The sequence below is a fragment of the Chelonia mydas genome, chromosome 1 (assembly GCF_015237465.2).
Source record: "Chelonia mydas isolate rCheMyd1 chromosome 1, rCheMyd1.pri.v2, whole genome shotgun sequence".
In the NCBI taxonomy this organism is placed as follows: domain Eukaryota; kingdom Metazoa; phylum Chordata; order Testudines; family Cheloniidae; genus Chelonia; species Chelonia mydas.
In genome coordinates this window covers 77,029,051-77,047,331 of record NC_057849.1, presented here as the reverse complement: position 1 = coordinate 77,047,331, position 18,281 = coordinate 77,029,051, and the positions used below count along the sequence as shown (strand labels likewise).

At 40.7% G+C, this 18,281-nt stretch overlaps 1 protein-coding gene across 2 annotated transcripts in view; it reads right to left on the bottom strand.

Annotated features, from left to right (window-relative positions):
• Positions 1 to 8,333: 8,333 nt before the first annotated feature.
• Positions 8,334 to 18,281, bottom strand: part of BORA (BORA aurora kinase A activator) — a 45,262-nt gene continuing 35,314 nt past the window's right edge. The window contains exons 12-13 of one of the 2 annotated variants that reach the window (XM_027821202.3): positions 14,343 to 14,520; positions 8,334 to 10,199 (exon numbers count right to left, since the gene is read on the bottom strand). In XM_027821202.3, the coding sequence (XP_027677003.2) occupies positions 10,141 to 10,199; positions 14,343 to 14,520 (237 nt within the window). In that variant the 3' untranslated portion in view covers positions 8,334 to 10,140. The remainder of the gene's footprint in view (positions 10,200 to 14,342; positions 14,521 to 18,281) is intronic. The other variant, XM_043533891.1, reaches the window with a different exon arrangement.

Below are 18,281 nucleotides of genomic sequence, written 5' to 3'. Positions count from 1 at the left end.
CCCATGGGTCTGAGTGTCAGAGGAGCATCTTAGGACAACTCTTGCCCCAGGAAGCTGCAACTCCTATGTAAAAAAGCCCAATCAGGAACATCTGAGCAGTTCAGGGAGGGTCTAAGCCGGGTAAGAGCCATCCAGCTAGCTCAGCGGTAAATCCCACAAAAGATCCATGTCCAAAGGAAAAACTCATTAAAGTACCTACAGTCCCTCTCAGCTACTAAAGTGTGTCCTCAAAACCTTGGGGAAAGAACCAGGATTTGTACACAGTCCCCGTTCTTCCCACAACCAGAAGAATCCAGAGTGAGACATAACTAGAAGGCAAAAGGTTCAGCAAAAAGGGCCAAGAAATCACAGCTGCACAAGCCAACTGATTCAGGCTCTGAGCAGGTAAGGTGGAAAAACAAACACTCTTCCTCCCCCTCCCCCACAAAACTTGATACTGTGTGCCCCAAAATGGCATTTATCCTATAGATTCCCTCAGAGGACTCATTAGATAAGAAGCCTAAGGGCAAATCCTTACATGAGACAGCAATTTTATTGCACCCTTCCAGTGATGATGCAATCCTGACCAGGGAAAACATAGAAGCAGGAAAGCACTTAGATACTCTAGGACAGCATTTCTCAAACTGAGGTCTGTGGACCCCCGAGGGTACTCCAGGGGGGTCCATGAGCCCTGTTGATCAACTCCTACCCCTCCTTCCCAGTGCCTCCTGCATGCCAAACAGGAGATTTTAGGCGCTAAAAGTCCAGCAGTGCAGTGGGGCTAAGGCAGGCTTCCTATCTGCCCTGGCTCCGCACCACTCCCAGAAGTGACCAGCACATCCCTGCAGCCCCAATCCACAGCTCCCATTGGCCAGGAACTGTGGCCAATGGGAGCTGCAGGGGTGGTGCCTGTAGGCAGGGGCAGCATGTGGGCACCCCCTCAACTCCCTGTCTAGAAGCCACTGCCAGAGGCATAGGTTGGTCACTTTTGGGAGCCACCTGAGGTAAGCGTTGCCCAGCCAGAGCCTGCACCCCTCACCCCAACCCCCTGCCTAGTCCAGAGCCTGCACCCAAACTCTTGCACCCCAACCCTCTGCCCCAGCTTGGTGAAAGTGAGTAGGAGTGGGGGAGAGTGAGCAACAGAGGATGGGAGGATGGAGTGAGCTGGGGCATGGTCTCAGAGAAGGGGCAGGGTAAAGGCTGAACAGGGGAGCTTGGGCAGTCCCCAAAATTTTTTAGATCAAAATGGGGGTCCTTCAGTTGCTAAAGATTGAGAACCGCTGCTCTAGGACGCAAGAGCCCCAAAATGCCATCACAGAAATACAAAAAGGTGGATGCTATGATAGTATCATTAGCAAAAGGATACAACAATCCCATTGGAAAGGATATTTTTGTGAAGGAAAATCCAACTGGCAGAAAAGCAGAGCAGCCCTGGGCACTAGCTGCTTTGCAAGAGCTACAACTGTTATGACTAGACCATCTAAAGGCTCTGGAAGACAAGAGCCAGTCTGAGTGCAAGTCTACCCTTAAGAAAATAACACTAGCAACACCTTTCATCGCAGACGCCTCAAAGAATGCAAAGAAATTCTCGGCCAGAGCTGTGAGTGCAGTAGCCAGGTACCACACCTGGATACATGCCTGTACTGGGAATGCCCACTCCAAAACAAACCCTGAACTCATCCAAATTCCTAGACTCCTGGTTGAAGAAAAATTGGATAAGAGGGGCAGACGTCATATCCAAACTGAGGCAATCCCTCCCATCTCTACACAGTGCCCAGTGAAAGGACTACAAGCCCAACAAGAGGTTGTCTATTGTCATCACAGAAGTACCTCAGGAAAGACAGCATGTATATCAGAGGAAAACCCTGGGGGCAGGGAGCAAAACCTGATTTGGCAGCAATGCCTTTAAGAGCTCACTATGACAACAAAAGACTGCCTCCAGCCCAGTTTTAATCTAGGAGGCACAATTTTCCATTTCTCAGAAGAATGGGATTGCTTGAGCATGTACAAGTGGGTAAAAGTAGGAAGCAGTTTTGGTTACTCCCCCAAACTAAGGGCCTGACCCCAACCCTGCTTCATCAAATCACGGATACCAAGAACCCTATCGAACGCTAGCCCGGGCTGAATGAGATCTCTTACATTCCGGACATAGGACTAATATAATTGGTACCCTCAGAAGAAAGGTTCTTAGGACTATAATGGCCTTCATATCCAGAAGCACACTGTGGCAGAGGACTTCAAATTGATGAACACATGGATGAAGATGAGATGCCCTATGGAGACCCTAGTCTTGACATACTGGTACCAAGAGGATTTCCTCACCTCAGCAGACCTAGCAGTTGCTTATCTACATATCCCCATATGTCCATGTCACAGTCATTTGAGTTGTGTATGGCACAGCTCACGATAGGTACAAAACACTGCCATTTGGCCTTCCATCAGCCTCCAATGTTTCCTAAGATGCTTTTTCAGTGCCACAGCTCTTACACTGAGGTTGCTTCAAGCAGATGGGTTTGTGATAAACAGCAGGGAAAGCTCATTGATCCCGTCCACAAAGATAGCTCGCCTGATAGTGGATGTAGACACATATGTGGCCAAAATCTATCCCTCACTGAACAGATTTTAAAAAAATCCAGAACCAGGTCTTCATGCTCACGAGGAACCAAAGACAATCTACAGCCCAGCGTCTGCAGCTAAGACTTCCGGTTTCACGGGCAAGATTCCACATCAGGTGTTTCCAGAAGTTTCTGTTGCAGGTATGGAACCACTTATCAGAATGCATGCAACACTGGGCACTGGTTCCAAACCAGGGACAGAATCCCCCAAATGGTGGATAGTCCTAGTGAACATCCACAGGCATCTTCCTGATCCACAGACCTTCAGGTACTTGCAACAGATGCCCACCTAAAATGTTCTATTCTAAATAGGCTTATATACCACACCGACTGTAGAATGTGTGCTTTCTAAAAGTGCCTAGCATCAGCCTAACACCTGTCATGTGTTTGTTCTCTCATCTTCTTCCCTAGGGAGAAGCGTATGCAGTGGAGTGTCTTGTTTCCTGTTTTACAGGGACAAACACACCGCTATATGTTTGTTAGAAAAAGCAGAGTCAAAGAAATGAGCCTTGCAATGGAGCAGGAGGTGGTTAGGTTTGTGACTGTCCTTGGCTCCTGGAGGAGTTCATTCCAATCTTGTTCTGGCCCCCATGAAAGTCTCCATCGCCTGAACAAACGAGCTTTACCCTTATTGTAAAGTTCCATTTTGCCAAAGGAAGAAAGTCGGTGATCCTGGGGTTCATTGCAGATCTTTATGCAGAGGCCATAGGCCCAGATCACTGAAGATCAGGACCAAGATATTAAACAGGACTAGAGCAGTGTTCCCTCTAATTTTTTCCATCCATGTGTGGAATGAATTTTGTTATGTGCACCATACCAAGGTAATGTGCAGATGTGAGCCACCAGTAGAAACCAAAAACCTAAATATGGTTTTAGAAAGTTACCATAGGGATAATCATTCCAGTCAGGACAGGTTGGACATTTTAGAACTCACTACTCAAAGAATTAAATTTAAGCATAAGAGAGAAATAAAAATTATGAAATGCATAGACCAGTCCAAAAACTCAAACAGCACACTTTAAAAGAAGTATCAACCGTACAAGTATGTGTTGGGAGGTGAGTGTGAAAGAGAGAGAGAGAGAGAGAGAGTGTGTGTGTGTGTGTGAGAGTGTGAGAGAGAGAGAGAGAGAGAGAGAGAGAGAGACAGAGATGTGTATTGCCCCTTTAAGTACGCTGACCCCACTATAAGTATGCTGCCCTTTTAAGTAGATCAGCAAGTTCAGAAACAGCAGCACCTGCCAGCAAGCACCCTCTGTCCTGAGCCCTGTCGTGTTCCCTACCCCCCCACTCTGTGGAGATGGAGTACAGGGGGTAGGGGACACCCTGACATCAGTACCTCTCTCCTCTGCTCTGCACAGGAAGCAGGAGGCTCCCGGGAGCAGCTCTAAGGCAGACAGCAGGAGCAGCATAGCAGTAGGTGGAGGGACACCTGACCTGCGTGGCATTTGATAGCCTGCTGGGCAGCCGCAGAGCTTACAGGGAACTTAGCCAGAGGGTGAACTGATCCTTGTGGTATGGGGGAGTATATCTGGAATACAGAACAGCATAAGAAATGTATTGCTTTGTAGACAGGAATGAAACCATCAGTCTCTTGGAGCTCAGAGCAACAAAGCTATCCCTCTGCAGGTTCCAGAGCCACCTCAAAGGCAACCACATGCTACTCAAACTGGACACCATCACAACAATGGTGTATCTCAAAACCAAGAAGGAACTTGAAACTCAACCCTACATTGGGAAGCAATAGCAGTAATGAAATGGGTGGAGGAGAATCCAGTTTCTGTAAGAGCAATACACAAAGGGAGAACCACAGCAGAAGGCAGATTAGCAGATGTGCAGCCAAAAAATTCAAAATGGTGTCTGAGTCAGGTAGTCCTCAACATGATGTCACAGAAATTTGGTATTTCAGCTGTCAGTCTGCATCACAAAGACACAATGGTGCCAAAATACTTCATTAGGGAAGAAGATCCAAGGTCAGTAGATATGGATACTCTTGTACATAGGTGGAGAAAGGGCTGCTTTCCCACGACTTCCACTTCTAAGGAAGGTAGCTCAGGAGATAAGGCAAGAGGAAGCAAAGGTAATAGTTCTAGTACTACATTGTACAAGAAGACCATGGTTTTCAGACCCAGAAGGCTTATTAAAGATTGGTGTGACTGCAACTCTAGCCACTCTTTCCTAAGTGGGATCTATCACTGGTCCTAACAGCCCTAACCAACCAACCAACCCCTTGAACAGCTGTTACGCCATTCTATCGAAACCTGCTTCTTGGTCACTAACATGTCTGCTAGATGAGTAAATTAGCAGCCCTATCCATGCAGGAACCATACGGTGTATTCCACAAGAACTTGGTTCTAAGGGGTCAAGACTCTTTTACCAACAGTTTAATCCTCTTTCTGTGCTTTGGAGAAAGTGATCTTCCCATCATTCTTTCCAAGTCCACAGCATCCTACTGAAAAACTGTAGCATAATCTGGATTTATGTAGTGCACTAAAGATCTGCCTCGAGCAAAGATCTGCCTCAACAAGATCAGGTTCATCCGTGTTTGTGTCCTTTCACCCGAAGCATCAAGGTCTTTGGGCATCCAAACTAACACTGGCCAGATAGATTAAGTTATGCATTGTAGAGGTGCATACAACATAGGCCTGAGATTTACTTTCTATTCAGGCACTTATCTTCAACAAAAGATTTCTCAGTTTCAGTCTATTCTTTATGCTTCCCGGCTTAATGTTTACTGCTCACTACTTCCCATAGAACACAAAATTATATGGAACAATGGGCTGCAGAAGGCACAGAGGGCACATGTGCACTTCAAGTGGAGTAGCTGTAGGGATACTACTCATTGTATGAGAAATTTCTTATCCAGTAGTTTCATTTCTGCTAGCAGCATCTCCCACAATTCTACCCTCCTTTGTATGACATTTAATTTGTCTACAGTTTGTGGGCTAGTTAGACTACTGAACATAGTTCACCGGTTGGCATTAAGGTTATCACTAATTATATTTAAATTTCTACACAGCTAAATTTATATTTAAATTTCTACGCAGCAAGCCAGAGATGTGAGCATGACCAGCAGAAGGCTATGTTGTAACACTGAACTACCTCCAGAACCACAGAAAGGAGGGGAATATCTCATACAATCACAGAATTGTGGGAGATGCGGTTAGCAGAAAGGAAGTTATCCCGGTAAGAAACTTGTCTTTCCATACCCATTGAAGACAGGAACAAGTAAAGGCAGCTGTATACCCAGTAGTATCCAAGATTTAGTGCGGGATAATGCTGCATATTTGCATACATTCTTGGAGACGGAAGGAAGAGAATTTGGAGGGGTGACAGTAAGTGGCATACACTTCTGCAGTAGGGAAGCAAACACAAGTGCTAACAAAAAGCGATAAGCAGCAACAGGCAAGGAAAAGATGAAACGAGGAGCCTGCTGCTACTAAGCAAAGCTGCTGACTCATGGCATTGCTCAGATCAAATATTCTGAAAAGGCAATACAAGGGTTTTGCCACCTACTTAAGTCAACCTGTGGCTCTGGTCTGCTCTTCTCTACTTATGATTCTTCCTAATGGCAAAAAAAATATGGCTATTGCTTTATGCTTAAAAAAGCTGTTTCTTTCCCATACACAAAACCACTGCCACTTAGCACCAGTAGTTTTCCACATACTTGAAGTCATAAGTCACCTCCCTCTCTCCATTCTACTCCCTTAGTTCATTTTTTCAAAACTTCCTCATAAATTCAAATAGTCAGATAATACTGAAAAGGGACCACTACCATTTGACTCAACTTGTGCACAGTCTGCTGTATTAGATAATTTATAACTAGCATTATACTCTTCAACACCATGATCTGTGCTGCTCATTGTAAGTTGAAGCATCAAAATTAGGGCTGTCGATTAATCAGAGTTAACTCATGCAATTAATTCAAAAAATTAATCGCAATTAAAAAATTAATGACAATTAATCAGTTTTAATTGCACTATTAATAGAATACCAATTGAAATTTATTAAATATTTTTGGATGGGGGTTTTTTACGTTTCAAATATATTGATTTCAATTACAACACAAAGTGTTGTACAAAGTGTACAGTGCTCACTTTATATTTTTATTACAGATATTTGCACTGTAAAATGATAAACAAATGAAATTTTTCAGTTCACCTCATACAAGTACTGTAGTGCAATATTTTTCTCGTGAAAGTGAAACTTACAAATGTAGATTTTTTTTTTTTTGTTACCTAACTGCACTCAAAAATTAAACAATATGAAACTTTAGAGCCTACAAGGCCACTCAGTCCTACTTCTTGTTCAGCCAATTGCTAAGACAAACAAGTTTGTTTACATTTAAGGGAGATAATGCTGCCCGCTTCTTATTTAGAATGTTACCAGAAAGTGAGAACAGGTAGTTCACATGACACTTTTGTAGCCGGCATTGCAAATTATTTACCTACCAGATATGCTAAACATTCGTATGTGCCTTCATGCTTCAGCCACTATTCCAGAGGACATGCTTCCAGGCTGATGACGCTCGTTAAAAAAAAAAAAGCATTAATTAAATTTATGACTGAGCTCCTTGGGGGAGAATTGTATGTCTCCTCCTCTGTTTTGCCCCCACTCTGCCATATATTTCATGTTACAGCAGTCTTGGATGAGGACCCAGTACACTTTGTTCATTTTAAGAACACTTTTACTGCAGATTTGACAAAACGCAGAGAAGGTACCAATGTGAGATTTCTAAAGACAGCTACAGTACTCGACCCAAGGGTTTAAGAATCTGAAATGTCTTCCAAAATCTGAGTGCAACAAGGTATGCAGCATACTTTCAGAAATCTTGAAAGTACAACACTCCGATGCAGAAACTACACAACCTGAACCACCAAAATGGAAAATCAACCTTCTGCTGGTGGCATCTGACTCAGATGATGAAAATGAACATGCGTTGGGCTGCAATACTCTGGATCGTTATCAAGCAGAACCCGTCATCAGCATGGACGCATGTCCTCTGGAATGGTGGTTGAAGCATGAAGAGACATATGAATCTTTAGCGCATCTGGCACATAAATATCTTCCACTGCTGGCTACAACAGTGCCATGCAAACGGCTGTTCTCATGTTTAGGTGACATTGTAAAGAAGCGGGCAGCATTATCTCCTGCAAATATAAACAAACTCGCTTGAGCAATTGTCTGAACAAGAAGTAGGACTTGTAGGCTCTAAAGTTTTACATTGTTTTGGTTTTTAAAAGTTTTTTTTGTACATAACTCTACAGTTGTAATTCAACTTCAATGATCGAGATTGCACTATAGTACTTGTATAAGGTAAATTGAAAAATACTATTCTTTTGTTTTTTACTGTGTAAATATCTGTAATAAAAATAAATCTAAAAAGCACTGTACGCTTTGTAGTCTCTGTTGTAATTGAAATCAGTATATTTGAAAATGTAGAAAACATACAAAAATATTTAAATAAATGGTATTCTATTATTGTTTAACAGCACAATTAATCTTTTTAATCACGCGATTAATTGCAATTATTTTTTTTAACTGCGCAATTAATCAGGATTAATTTTTTTAATTGCTTCACAGCCCTAATCAAAATCAGTACCTTCAACACCAGACTTACATCACAATAAAATCAGCTTTAGTCCAAGTTGTTTCCTGCCCCACTTGAAAGAAGAGAAGTATCTTAATGTCTTTAGTCTGGCATGATACTAAAAACAAAACTATTCAAAACAATCTAGGGTGTGAGGGAGAAACAATCAATCTTTATTACATTAAATCGTTTAAAATTATACAATAATTTTCAATATAAAAAACCCTTGTTAAAACAATATAAATTGTTTTCTTTAAATGTAAACAGTGACCATTTTGTGCAATATGTGCCAACTGATGAATTAAGTAAAACTAGATAAATGTGATGGTCAAAAGGGCACTGTAGTTCATTAATACAGTAGGTTTTCTAAACATAATTAAAAATATTTGTTTTTCTTAAGTCAAAATAAATAGTTGGTTGCTTCTTGGCACACTCTATTTGAAGAGAGAAAAGAGGATAGACAATACATACAAAAACTTTTATACAATTCACTATTTTCACATTCATCCAGTTGTGCTATTCATTTTTTGCCTTACCTATGAAAAAGCTTATTTTACACAGGGAACAATTAACCAATTTTAGTGATTACTTTATTATTTGTGACTAATTTGAAAACTCTGATCATTGAACATGCAGCTCTGAAGAATCCAACTAAAATTTAATTTTAAAATGATAAACCACAGTTAATCTCACATTTCAACCAGAAGAGTCCAGAAGTTCCACTGATACTACAGGGATCATTTTCATTACTGGTACAGGGCAAATTCTTTGAAAAAAATGTATTGTCTTAGAAATACTTGTACTGGTCTACCAGTGTGCTTCTAGCATGATCAGCTCACAAGATCCAACCTTACATTCATATAAAATTCTGATTACCATATTGCTTTCCCTCTTCTTCCCCCCACCTTACATTGGCATAATATTAGCATCCATTATATGTTGGTTATCATAAAAATATAAAACCCCAAACATTCCTTATTACCCTCTGGAAGTCTGAAATCCTTGCTTTCAAATGGCATAAAGCATTAAATTATCTGTTTTGCTACATAATGGCTACTAAAATCATGCCAATACAAGCAGGAAGCAGAAAAGGGGAAGCAGGATGACAAACAATGTTGTTTTAAATTTCTGATCTCATGACATGCCAGAGAACACAATGCTTTGCACACCATTAGAAAGCAGCATGCTCAGCTTCTAATGGTACAAAGATATTTTTATAGCCCTGATGGTTTGTGAGATCACACCTAAATATACAGTTCAGGACATAAATGCACTGTAAATTTTTAATCCCTGTATTATTCAAGTGGACCTAAAACACAATACAGAAACATAGTGCCAAACCTAGTTGATAGTTATATCTCCTATTTCAAGGGTTTATCATCACAATTAAATAATGAAGTGTGACTTATCCTCCTTGGCATAGAGACTATGGCAGGGACCAACCTTTATTTATGCCAAGAACCTTAAACTGACAGGTAAAGAAGGACAAAGTTTAAAAATGTAAAAAAACCAACCAAACAAAAAAAGCACCTCAGAAAAGTATGTTAATTTGTTGATTACACATTTTAAATGAATCACAAATTTCGATTTTTTTTTTACAATACTTAAGTTTGAAGAAACAGAAAATTAATAATATTTTATTAGTGATATAGAAGTCTCCCTGTTAATTTCAATGTACATTTTCTCCAGAGTGGTCATTGCTGAGGTAAGGATAACAAACATACAGAGGTTTGTGATTTGACAAAATTTCACAAGCTATTTTGCCTTTCAAGTAACAATTCAGATGACTTGTTTTTTAAGTGCCATACAAATCGTTCTCACACTTTATCTTCAAAAAGTGTTCAAAATGTAGTTCAAAATGCAATTGAGACACAACTGATTCCATTTGCAAAAGTCATATGTGCCAAAGGCTACTTGTCAGCCTTGGTCTAATCACTTTGATAGCGGCATTTCTTCAGGTTATTGCATAGAATGACAGGCAGACTCTCCATCCAACATCTTGGGACTGTTTGTCCTTACTATAATAGAAAAAGAAAAAAAAAGCTTAACTGAAAGAATTTGATAATGGGACAAACATGCATTCTAGAGCTTCTAAGATTAGGTTATCCACAAAGGTAGGGTGCCAAGTTCCAATATCTTTGTCTCCAACAGCCAGGCTGGTGAGTAATTCAATGTATTGTTTCTTCAGGTTTTTAAGTCCAATGGTTTTTGTAAACTTGGCTAGTCAAAACTGACATGTTATCTTTGCCAGTTTGCACCACTAACTTAAACAAATCCAACAATAGCAAAATTAAGGATATATAATATAGTGTTTTTCTATTGAATATCTATTTTCAGTGTTGTCAAATCATTCTGGAAGCTTTGCTAGAACAAAAAAAAATTGAGAAATATTCTCTCATCGAGTCCCTCCACATTCTCTCATTTAGGGTTTGCCCTATACAGTGATGGCCACTGTTTATTTTCCTGAATCATCAGACTTTTCTTAGTCAGTCTTGATTTTTCCCCCTGATACAGTATGACTACAGCAACTTTTTGTATAGCATCTTTCATGCAAACTGTATCCCCAACTGCTTTTCAGCGTTAAATTACAAAACACAAAGTAGAGGCAAAATAGAAGAGAATTGAGACAGATATGGGAAGACTGTTCCAAATATAAGAAACTGTAAAGGAGGTACCAGCAATGTAGATATTATATAGAGGGCCACAGGCCAGTGGTTGTAAGCAAACGGTGTAAGAAAATATCTGAGTGATTAGGGCAAGTCCATGGGAAGTTTTTAAAAACAAACTTCTCTTTGTATTGAAATTGATAAGGAGCTAGTTGAGTTGATTGAGATGGAGATGATTTATTCCTTAGAACAGACAGGAAGTTATTCTGCAAATACGATAGTCCACAGAGGTGGGATTTGGGAATTACTACTGAAAAAGGAAGCTGAAAAAGTGAAATCCTAGCTAAGATGTCAGTGTATATGGAAGTGAGAATATGAACAATATTGCAGAGAGGCTGACAAACCAATCTATGAACCTAGGAAAATGTGAGAAGAGGAGCAAGAAAATTAAGATCACAAGTTATATTCGGAGGACAGTGAAGGAAAGTGGAATAGATGAAGAGGAAGTTGGTAAAAAAAGAATGAATATGGGAAAAGATCCTTGTGGAACTCCATAAAGGAGAAGCCTTTGTGTAGAGGAAGTATCAACAGGGAAAGAAAACTATCAGATACAGGCAAGAATGCAACTAGACACCTGCACAGCTATTGAAGTTGGGCAGGAGAATGGGGTAGTTCAGTTTCAAATACTCAGCAGATTTCAAGGAGAAAGAAGAGGGAGAGAGCACCAGCAACAACAGAAAAGACAGTTAACTAGGAAGAAAGGAGTGACTTCTATAGAGTGGCCAAAAATAAAACTAATATTTTCATATTGAAACTCCAAGATACTATTCTACTGAAAAGTGTTTAAGCAACGAGGTTAGAAACTGAAGATAAAAATTGGTCACTGTGTACTCTCAAGAACTGGTAAAAGTAAAAGGAGTGGTTGACAATTGTCCACTAGAGTGGGCAGATGACAAGCAAGGGCAGGGGATAAAGAGGTAAAGTTTTTGGTAAAGAACTAAGTATCAAACAAGTCCCAGAGGAGTCCCTCACTGCTACTTCTGTGCTTAAATCCATCGGACCACACTCAAGAGAAGTTTTCTTTTGCATATTCAGGAAAAGATTATGAGGGAAGTGTGAGCTAGTTATGGAGTGCACAATGAATAAATAAGGATTACCCAATACTGTAATTATGGAAGTAGAACTATACTGTGTGCTTCACACCACCATCTGGCAATTTCACAGCAGATATTTTGATGTAACATGCACTCTCCCCCCCCCCCCCCCCCCCCCCCCCCCCCCCCCCGTGAAATGTTAACTAAGCATTTGAGGGCCCACGTCTGAAAGAAATATTGGTGGATGAAAACTAGAGGTGCTGATCAGGGCAAACTTGTTCATGGGCAATGTCTAGGTTACATGTATACTAAATGGCTGTGTTGCAAAATCTAATCTACTTTTTGCTTTATTTAGAGAACAGTGAATTTACAGAGACTGTAGAATATAATATCCCCAGAATATCTTCCAATAGCTCAAACTGGTTTCTTGTGAATTAGGGATGTCAAGCTATTAAAAAAATTAATCACGATTAATCACACTGTTAAAGAATAGAATACCATTTATTTAAATATTTTTGGATGTTTTCTACATTTTCAAATATATTGATTTCAATTACAACACAGAATGCAAAGTGTACAGTGCTCACTTTATATTTATTTTTGATTACAAGTATTTGCTCTGTAAAAAAACAAAAGAAAGAGTATTTTTCAATTCACCTTATACAAGTACTGTAGTGTAATCTCTTTATCATGAAAGTTGAACTTACAGATGTAGAATTACGTACAGAAAATAACTGCATTCAAAAATAAAACAATGTAAAACTTTAGAGCCTGCAAGTCCACTCAGTCTTACTTCTTGTTTAGCCAATCACTCAGACAAACAAATTTGTTTACACTTGCAGGAGATAATGCTGCCCGCTTCTTGTTTACAATGTCACCTGAAAATGAGAACAGGCGTTCTCATGGCACTGTTGTAGCCGGTGTGGCAAGATATTTATGTGCCAGATGCGCTAAAGATTCGTATGTCCCTTCATGCTTCAACCACCATTCCAGCAGATATACGTCTATGCTGATGGCAGGTTGTGATCGACAACGATCTGAAGCAGTGCGAACCCATGCATGTTCATTTTCATTATCTGAGTCAGTTTCCTCATCGGAGTGTTGCTCTTTTAACACTTTTGAAAGCATGCTCCACACCTCATCCCTCTCAGATTTTGGAAGGCACTTCAGATTCTTAAATCTTGGGTCGAGTGCTGAAGCTATCTTTCGAAATCTCACATTGGTACCTTCTTTGTGTTTTGTCAAATTTGCAGTGAAAGTGTTCTTAAAATGAACAACATGTGCTGGGTCATCATCCGAGACTGCTATAACATGAAATATATGGCAGAATGTGGGTAAAACAAAGCAGGGGACATAAAATTCTCCCCCAAGGAGTTCAGTCACAAATTTAATTAACGCATTATTCTTTTAACAAGCATCATCAGCATGTCCTCTGGAATGGTGGTCAAAGCATGAAGGTGCATACGAATGTTTAGCATATCTAGCATGTAAATACCTTGCAATGCCGGCTACAGAAGTGCCATGCAAATGCTTGTTTTCACTTTCTGTTGACACTGTAAATATGAAGTGGGCAGCACTATCTCCTGTAAATGTAAACAAACTTGTTTGTCTTAGTGATTGGCTGAACAAGAAGTAGAACTGAGTGGACTTGTAGGCTCTGAAGTTTTACATTGTTTTGTTTTTGAGTGCAGTTATGTAACAAAAAAATTCTACATTTGTAAATTGCACTTTCACGACTCAGACTGCACTACAGTACTTACATGACGTGAACTGAAAAATAGTATTTATTGTGTTTATCTTTCACAGTGCAAATATTTGTAATCCAGAATAATAAACACTTTAATTTCAATTACAACACAGAATACAATATGTATATAAAAATGTAGAAAAACATTCAAAATATTTAATAAATTTATATTGGTATTCTATTGTTTAAACAGTGCGATTAATCATGATTAATTTTTTTTGAGTTAATTGCATGAGTTAACTGCGATTAATTGAGAGCCCTAATGTGAATGTTGTCTGGTGTCCAAACATGGAAACATTAGATTAAGAAACTGCTAAATATTCACCCATTCTAAGGTTGCTGAAATGTAGAGTGTATTTCTATTGAAGCTGGTACAGCTAAGATTTTGGAACAATTTGACACCTCTAGAAACCTGCCACTAGTGTTCACAGAAACAGCTCAAAAGAAAAAATGCTATCAATTTTTGTTTCAAGTCCAGCTCACAGCCTCCCTAATTTTCCATGTCCAGTGGATGTGGGTTAGGAGAACCTGTATAGATTGCTGCTTCCCAGCTCCTTATAATACATATGAAACAAGCAGCAAGGCAGCAGTTTGGTCTGCTCCCTGAACTCAGTTGTAGTATTACTGTGTTCATCATTCTTCAGGTCCTACAAGATAAATTATTAACAGGTACCAGCCAACAGCATTTTAAGTTCTCCATAAAAATCCACATACCATTTTTGTGTAATCCCTGAATCTGATGTTCGTTGGTATGTTTCCAAGTAGAAAAGTTGCAAGTTGCATTTTGCCTGAATAATGTATTGTATGTTTTTACTTTATGGAAACATGGCTGAATCTCTGGAGACTTTGCTCTCAACAGCTGATTGTCTTTATGGTTTAAAACAGGAAACTCCTAGGTTTGTAAACAAATTTCTTTTATTATCATTCTTTCAAAAATCCTCATTTCAATAAGTTAACAATTCAGTCCTCACTTCATTTGAATCAGTCCCTGCTATAACGGGTGCTGATCTCAGGATATTACAGAAATAAGGTGGTTGAGGCAATATCTTTTATTGGACCAACTTCTGATGATGAAAGAGAGCTTACACACGCTGTAGAAGAACTCTGTGCAAGCTAGAAAGCTTGTCTCTTTCACCACCAGAAGTTGGTCCAATAAAATATATTATCTCAACCATCTTGTCTCCTTGTTATAAAGGATCATTTTGGGGGTTAAGTCACTGGAAGTTTCAGATCACCAGTATAAAACAGTTTTATCTTCATCCCTTCCTGAAAATTAAAACAACAGAAATAAAAAACAGCTATTTCCCCTATAGTAACTATGGTTCTTAGAGGTGTTGTCAACTTCTGGTGCATATGCACCCTGTGTGAGTGAGATCGGATGCTTTTGGCCTGCAGTGTCCATTGGGGGAGAGGCATGCCCTGATCACTCGTGTGTGTCGTCATTTCCCCCTCCCCGCAAGGGCATAAAGGGCAGAGCAGAGCCAGCTGCTCCTCAGTTCCTGCACAAATACAGATTTAGGGTAAAAGGGGACTCTGTAGTAGTGGGGAAGGAAGACAGGTCATGGAATACACATAGACAATATCTCAAAGTTACCATTCGCTTTCATGTGATTCTCCATACATATTTCTCTGCTGATGATTCTCAAGCTTTGACCTGATGTATAGAATGTACTTGCTCAGTATCTACTCAAATATCAACTGCAGGACCGCTCTGCCAAAACGGGTATTAGATCTTGATGCCTCAACTGGGGAATAATGTCATGTAAATATATGACCAGATCCCCAGGTCACTGAAGACCTTCAGATTTCAGAGATGGTTACACTTTTCAAGAAAGCCATAGAATTTACCTCAGCTCTAGTGGAGTGAGCCCTAACCTGCACTGAGGATCTAATCTGCCTAGCTCATAAAACCCTAAAGTAAGTAGATACCCACTTAGATAGCCTCTGGGAAGATGCCTGACCTTTCATCCAACCTGCAAAAGCTACAATTAGTCAAAAGAGAAGTAAAGGTTTTGGTCCTATCCAGATAAAATAATAGAGGCTTAAGCACATCCAGGGTATGCAAATTTGGCTTCCTCTTGGTGGGAGTGGAGTTTAGGGAAGAGCACAGGTACATGACTCATTTGATTCAAATGCAAGTCTGAGACTACCTTGGGTAAAAATGTAGGGTGGGGCCTAAGGGTGACCTTCTCCTTATGGACTACAGCATGTGATGGGCCAGAATTAAGTGCTTGTATTTTTCCTATTTTCCACGCTGATATAATTGCCACTAAAAAGGCCATTTTCATGGACAAATGATATTAGGAGCTCAAAGGTAGTTGCCATCAACCCAGCTAGGACTGCACAGAGATCCTAGGGGGGAAGTGACTGACTGGGGAAAAACATGGATGAGACCCGTAAGCCTAGCTACCACAAGATGGGAGAAAATGGTGTTGCCCTGCATGGAGGAGATGGTCAGCTGATTCACTGCCATAGAGCTAATGGACAATCCTTTTTTTAAAAAAAATAAAATCTTAGTAGATATGCAGATTCCAGCTATTCTGGACTCTGCATATCTAGAGGAAATATGCTATTGACCCCACTTTTGAAATGTTACAGATAAAGGATCCTGAGTGTTCATTTGTGGTCTTCTAAGAATTGCCTTATTAGGTGGCAGTTCCTGGGGACAACTCCAACAATGTCCTTGGTGCTAAGATCATCAGTCCTGAGAGAGTAAACATCAGTACCATAGATTTGGTATTGGGCATGGCTTGAATCTTTTCATAGGCCAGTACCATTGGTCATGTACCATGTTCTCCAGGGTGTCATCAGGACTCATTCTGGGCTGAGCCACCCTTTGAGGGAGTGAAGTGAGAGTTTTGCTTCTTCCAGGTAGGCCCGTCCCAGAGGCAAAAAAGGCACCTCGAGTGACCATTGTTAAAGAACACAGCTGTCTCACATGAAGGGCAGTTCTTGAAGCCAGGAGACTTTAGATATGTCTACACCTTGAGCTGGTTGTGTGATTCCCAGCTTGCATAGACATACTTGGGCTAGCTCTTATCAACCTACCACACAACACAGTAATATAGCCAGGGTAGCACAGACGGTAGCAGTGGCACAGGCTAGCCATGCCAAATACAAACCCATCTGAACCCTGCGCATACATATTCAGCACGGTTAACCTATGCTGCCACTTGCTGCTTCCCATGCTTCACTACTCTCTTTAGCATGCTAGCTACACAAACTGGGAATCACACCCTCAGCTCCAAGTGTAGATAGAACCTTTAGTTCAGACAGAGGAAAAAATTCCTAACACTAACAGAAGCTTGGGGGTGTGTTTGCCAACAGATGTACCAACCCTGTACACACTAACAGTAACTAATTTAACACCTAACTAACAATACAAAGATATGTTTATTTGCTTCATAAACCACATAGTGATGCAGACACTGCAGGGTTCTGTCTCACAGCCATGGATGGTAAGAAAGAACTGAAGGGCAGTCGGACCCATTCTGACCTTGGGTGGGGATGTCTGAGGGCACTCAAGGTGCAGACACAGCCCCAACAAACACTTCTGTGCAATATAATCTGATTTCATGCACACAGGGCATAGGTGTACCAAGAGTGGAATACATACAAACATTTGAAGAACTGAATAATTCCCCTTTGTTTTAGTCTAATATATCCCCTTTCACTATTCTCAGAAACTGTATTATGTGTTTGTTGCTTTCCCTTGCCTCTGTACAATGAGATCACAAGTGGAAGTAGAGATCTCAAGTTGAAAAATTCTCTTAAAGACATTCCTCAGCATACTGAATCAAGTCAACACCATGGAACTTTTAAGATACCCAGGGACGGCACGTTGTCCATTTGTAGTCTCACCAATGTTTTTGCCAAGTTCTCCCCAAGCCCCCAGTGCCTTTTACTCCTGATGGAATTCTGCGCGCCTGCATGGGCAGAGAATTGTTATGGTGATCAGATATCTATCCCCCCATGCAGAAAAAAGAAGAAATCTGCTGGGGACACGTGCCTCTTCCTGGACAGCCTAGGCGGCGCATCTGTTCCAGCACACCTGGAGCAGCCATCAGAGACGCAAATCACTGCGGGGGCGGGACGTACGCACCTGCCTGGGAGACATTAATCCCCGTCGGGGGTGGAGTGGGCTGGGTGTGCATGTGTGAACAAGCCAGAGAGACTTGCTACAGAGTGGCTTGCCGGGCACGGGGGGCTTGGGGTTGTTAGGCATGAGGCAGGCTCTGTCCCCCGAGGCAGAAATGTAGTAGCCTGCCTGCCTATGTTCCTTCACTGCAAGGAAGCAAGCAGCTGTTTTGCCAGAGTTAGAAATGCAATCAGCCAGTGCTATCCCTTAAACTGCATGGAGGCTCATTTTATAACAGGGATTGGATTGAAACAAAATTCAGTCAGTTTTTGCTTGAGATGGGATAAGGTGTGGAAGAATAAGAGTCTGCTCTGTGCATTCCTTCAAAACTGTTTCAATGTTTGAAATAAAAGATTGTTCTAAATGTGAAAATAACACATTGTTAATGTTGTTATTGATCGTTAATTGATCTCATTCTCAGGCAAAAATGTAGCAGCCTGCCTGAATAGTAACATTGCTAATGTTCCTATTGTTAACTAACTGTTCCCATTCTCAGCCAATTCCCCCCAGAAGCA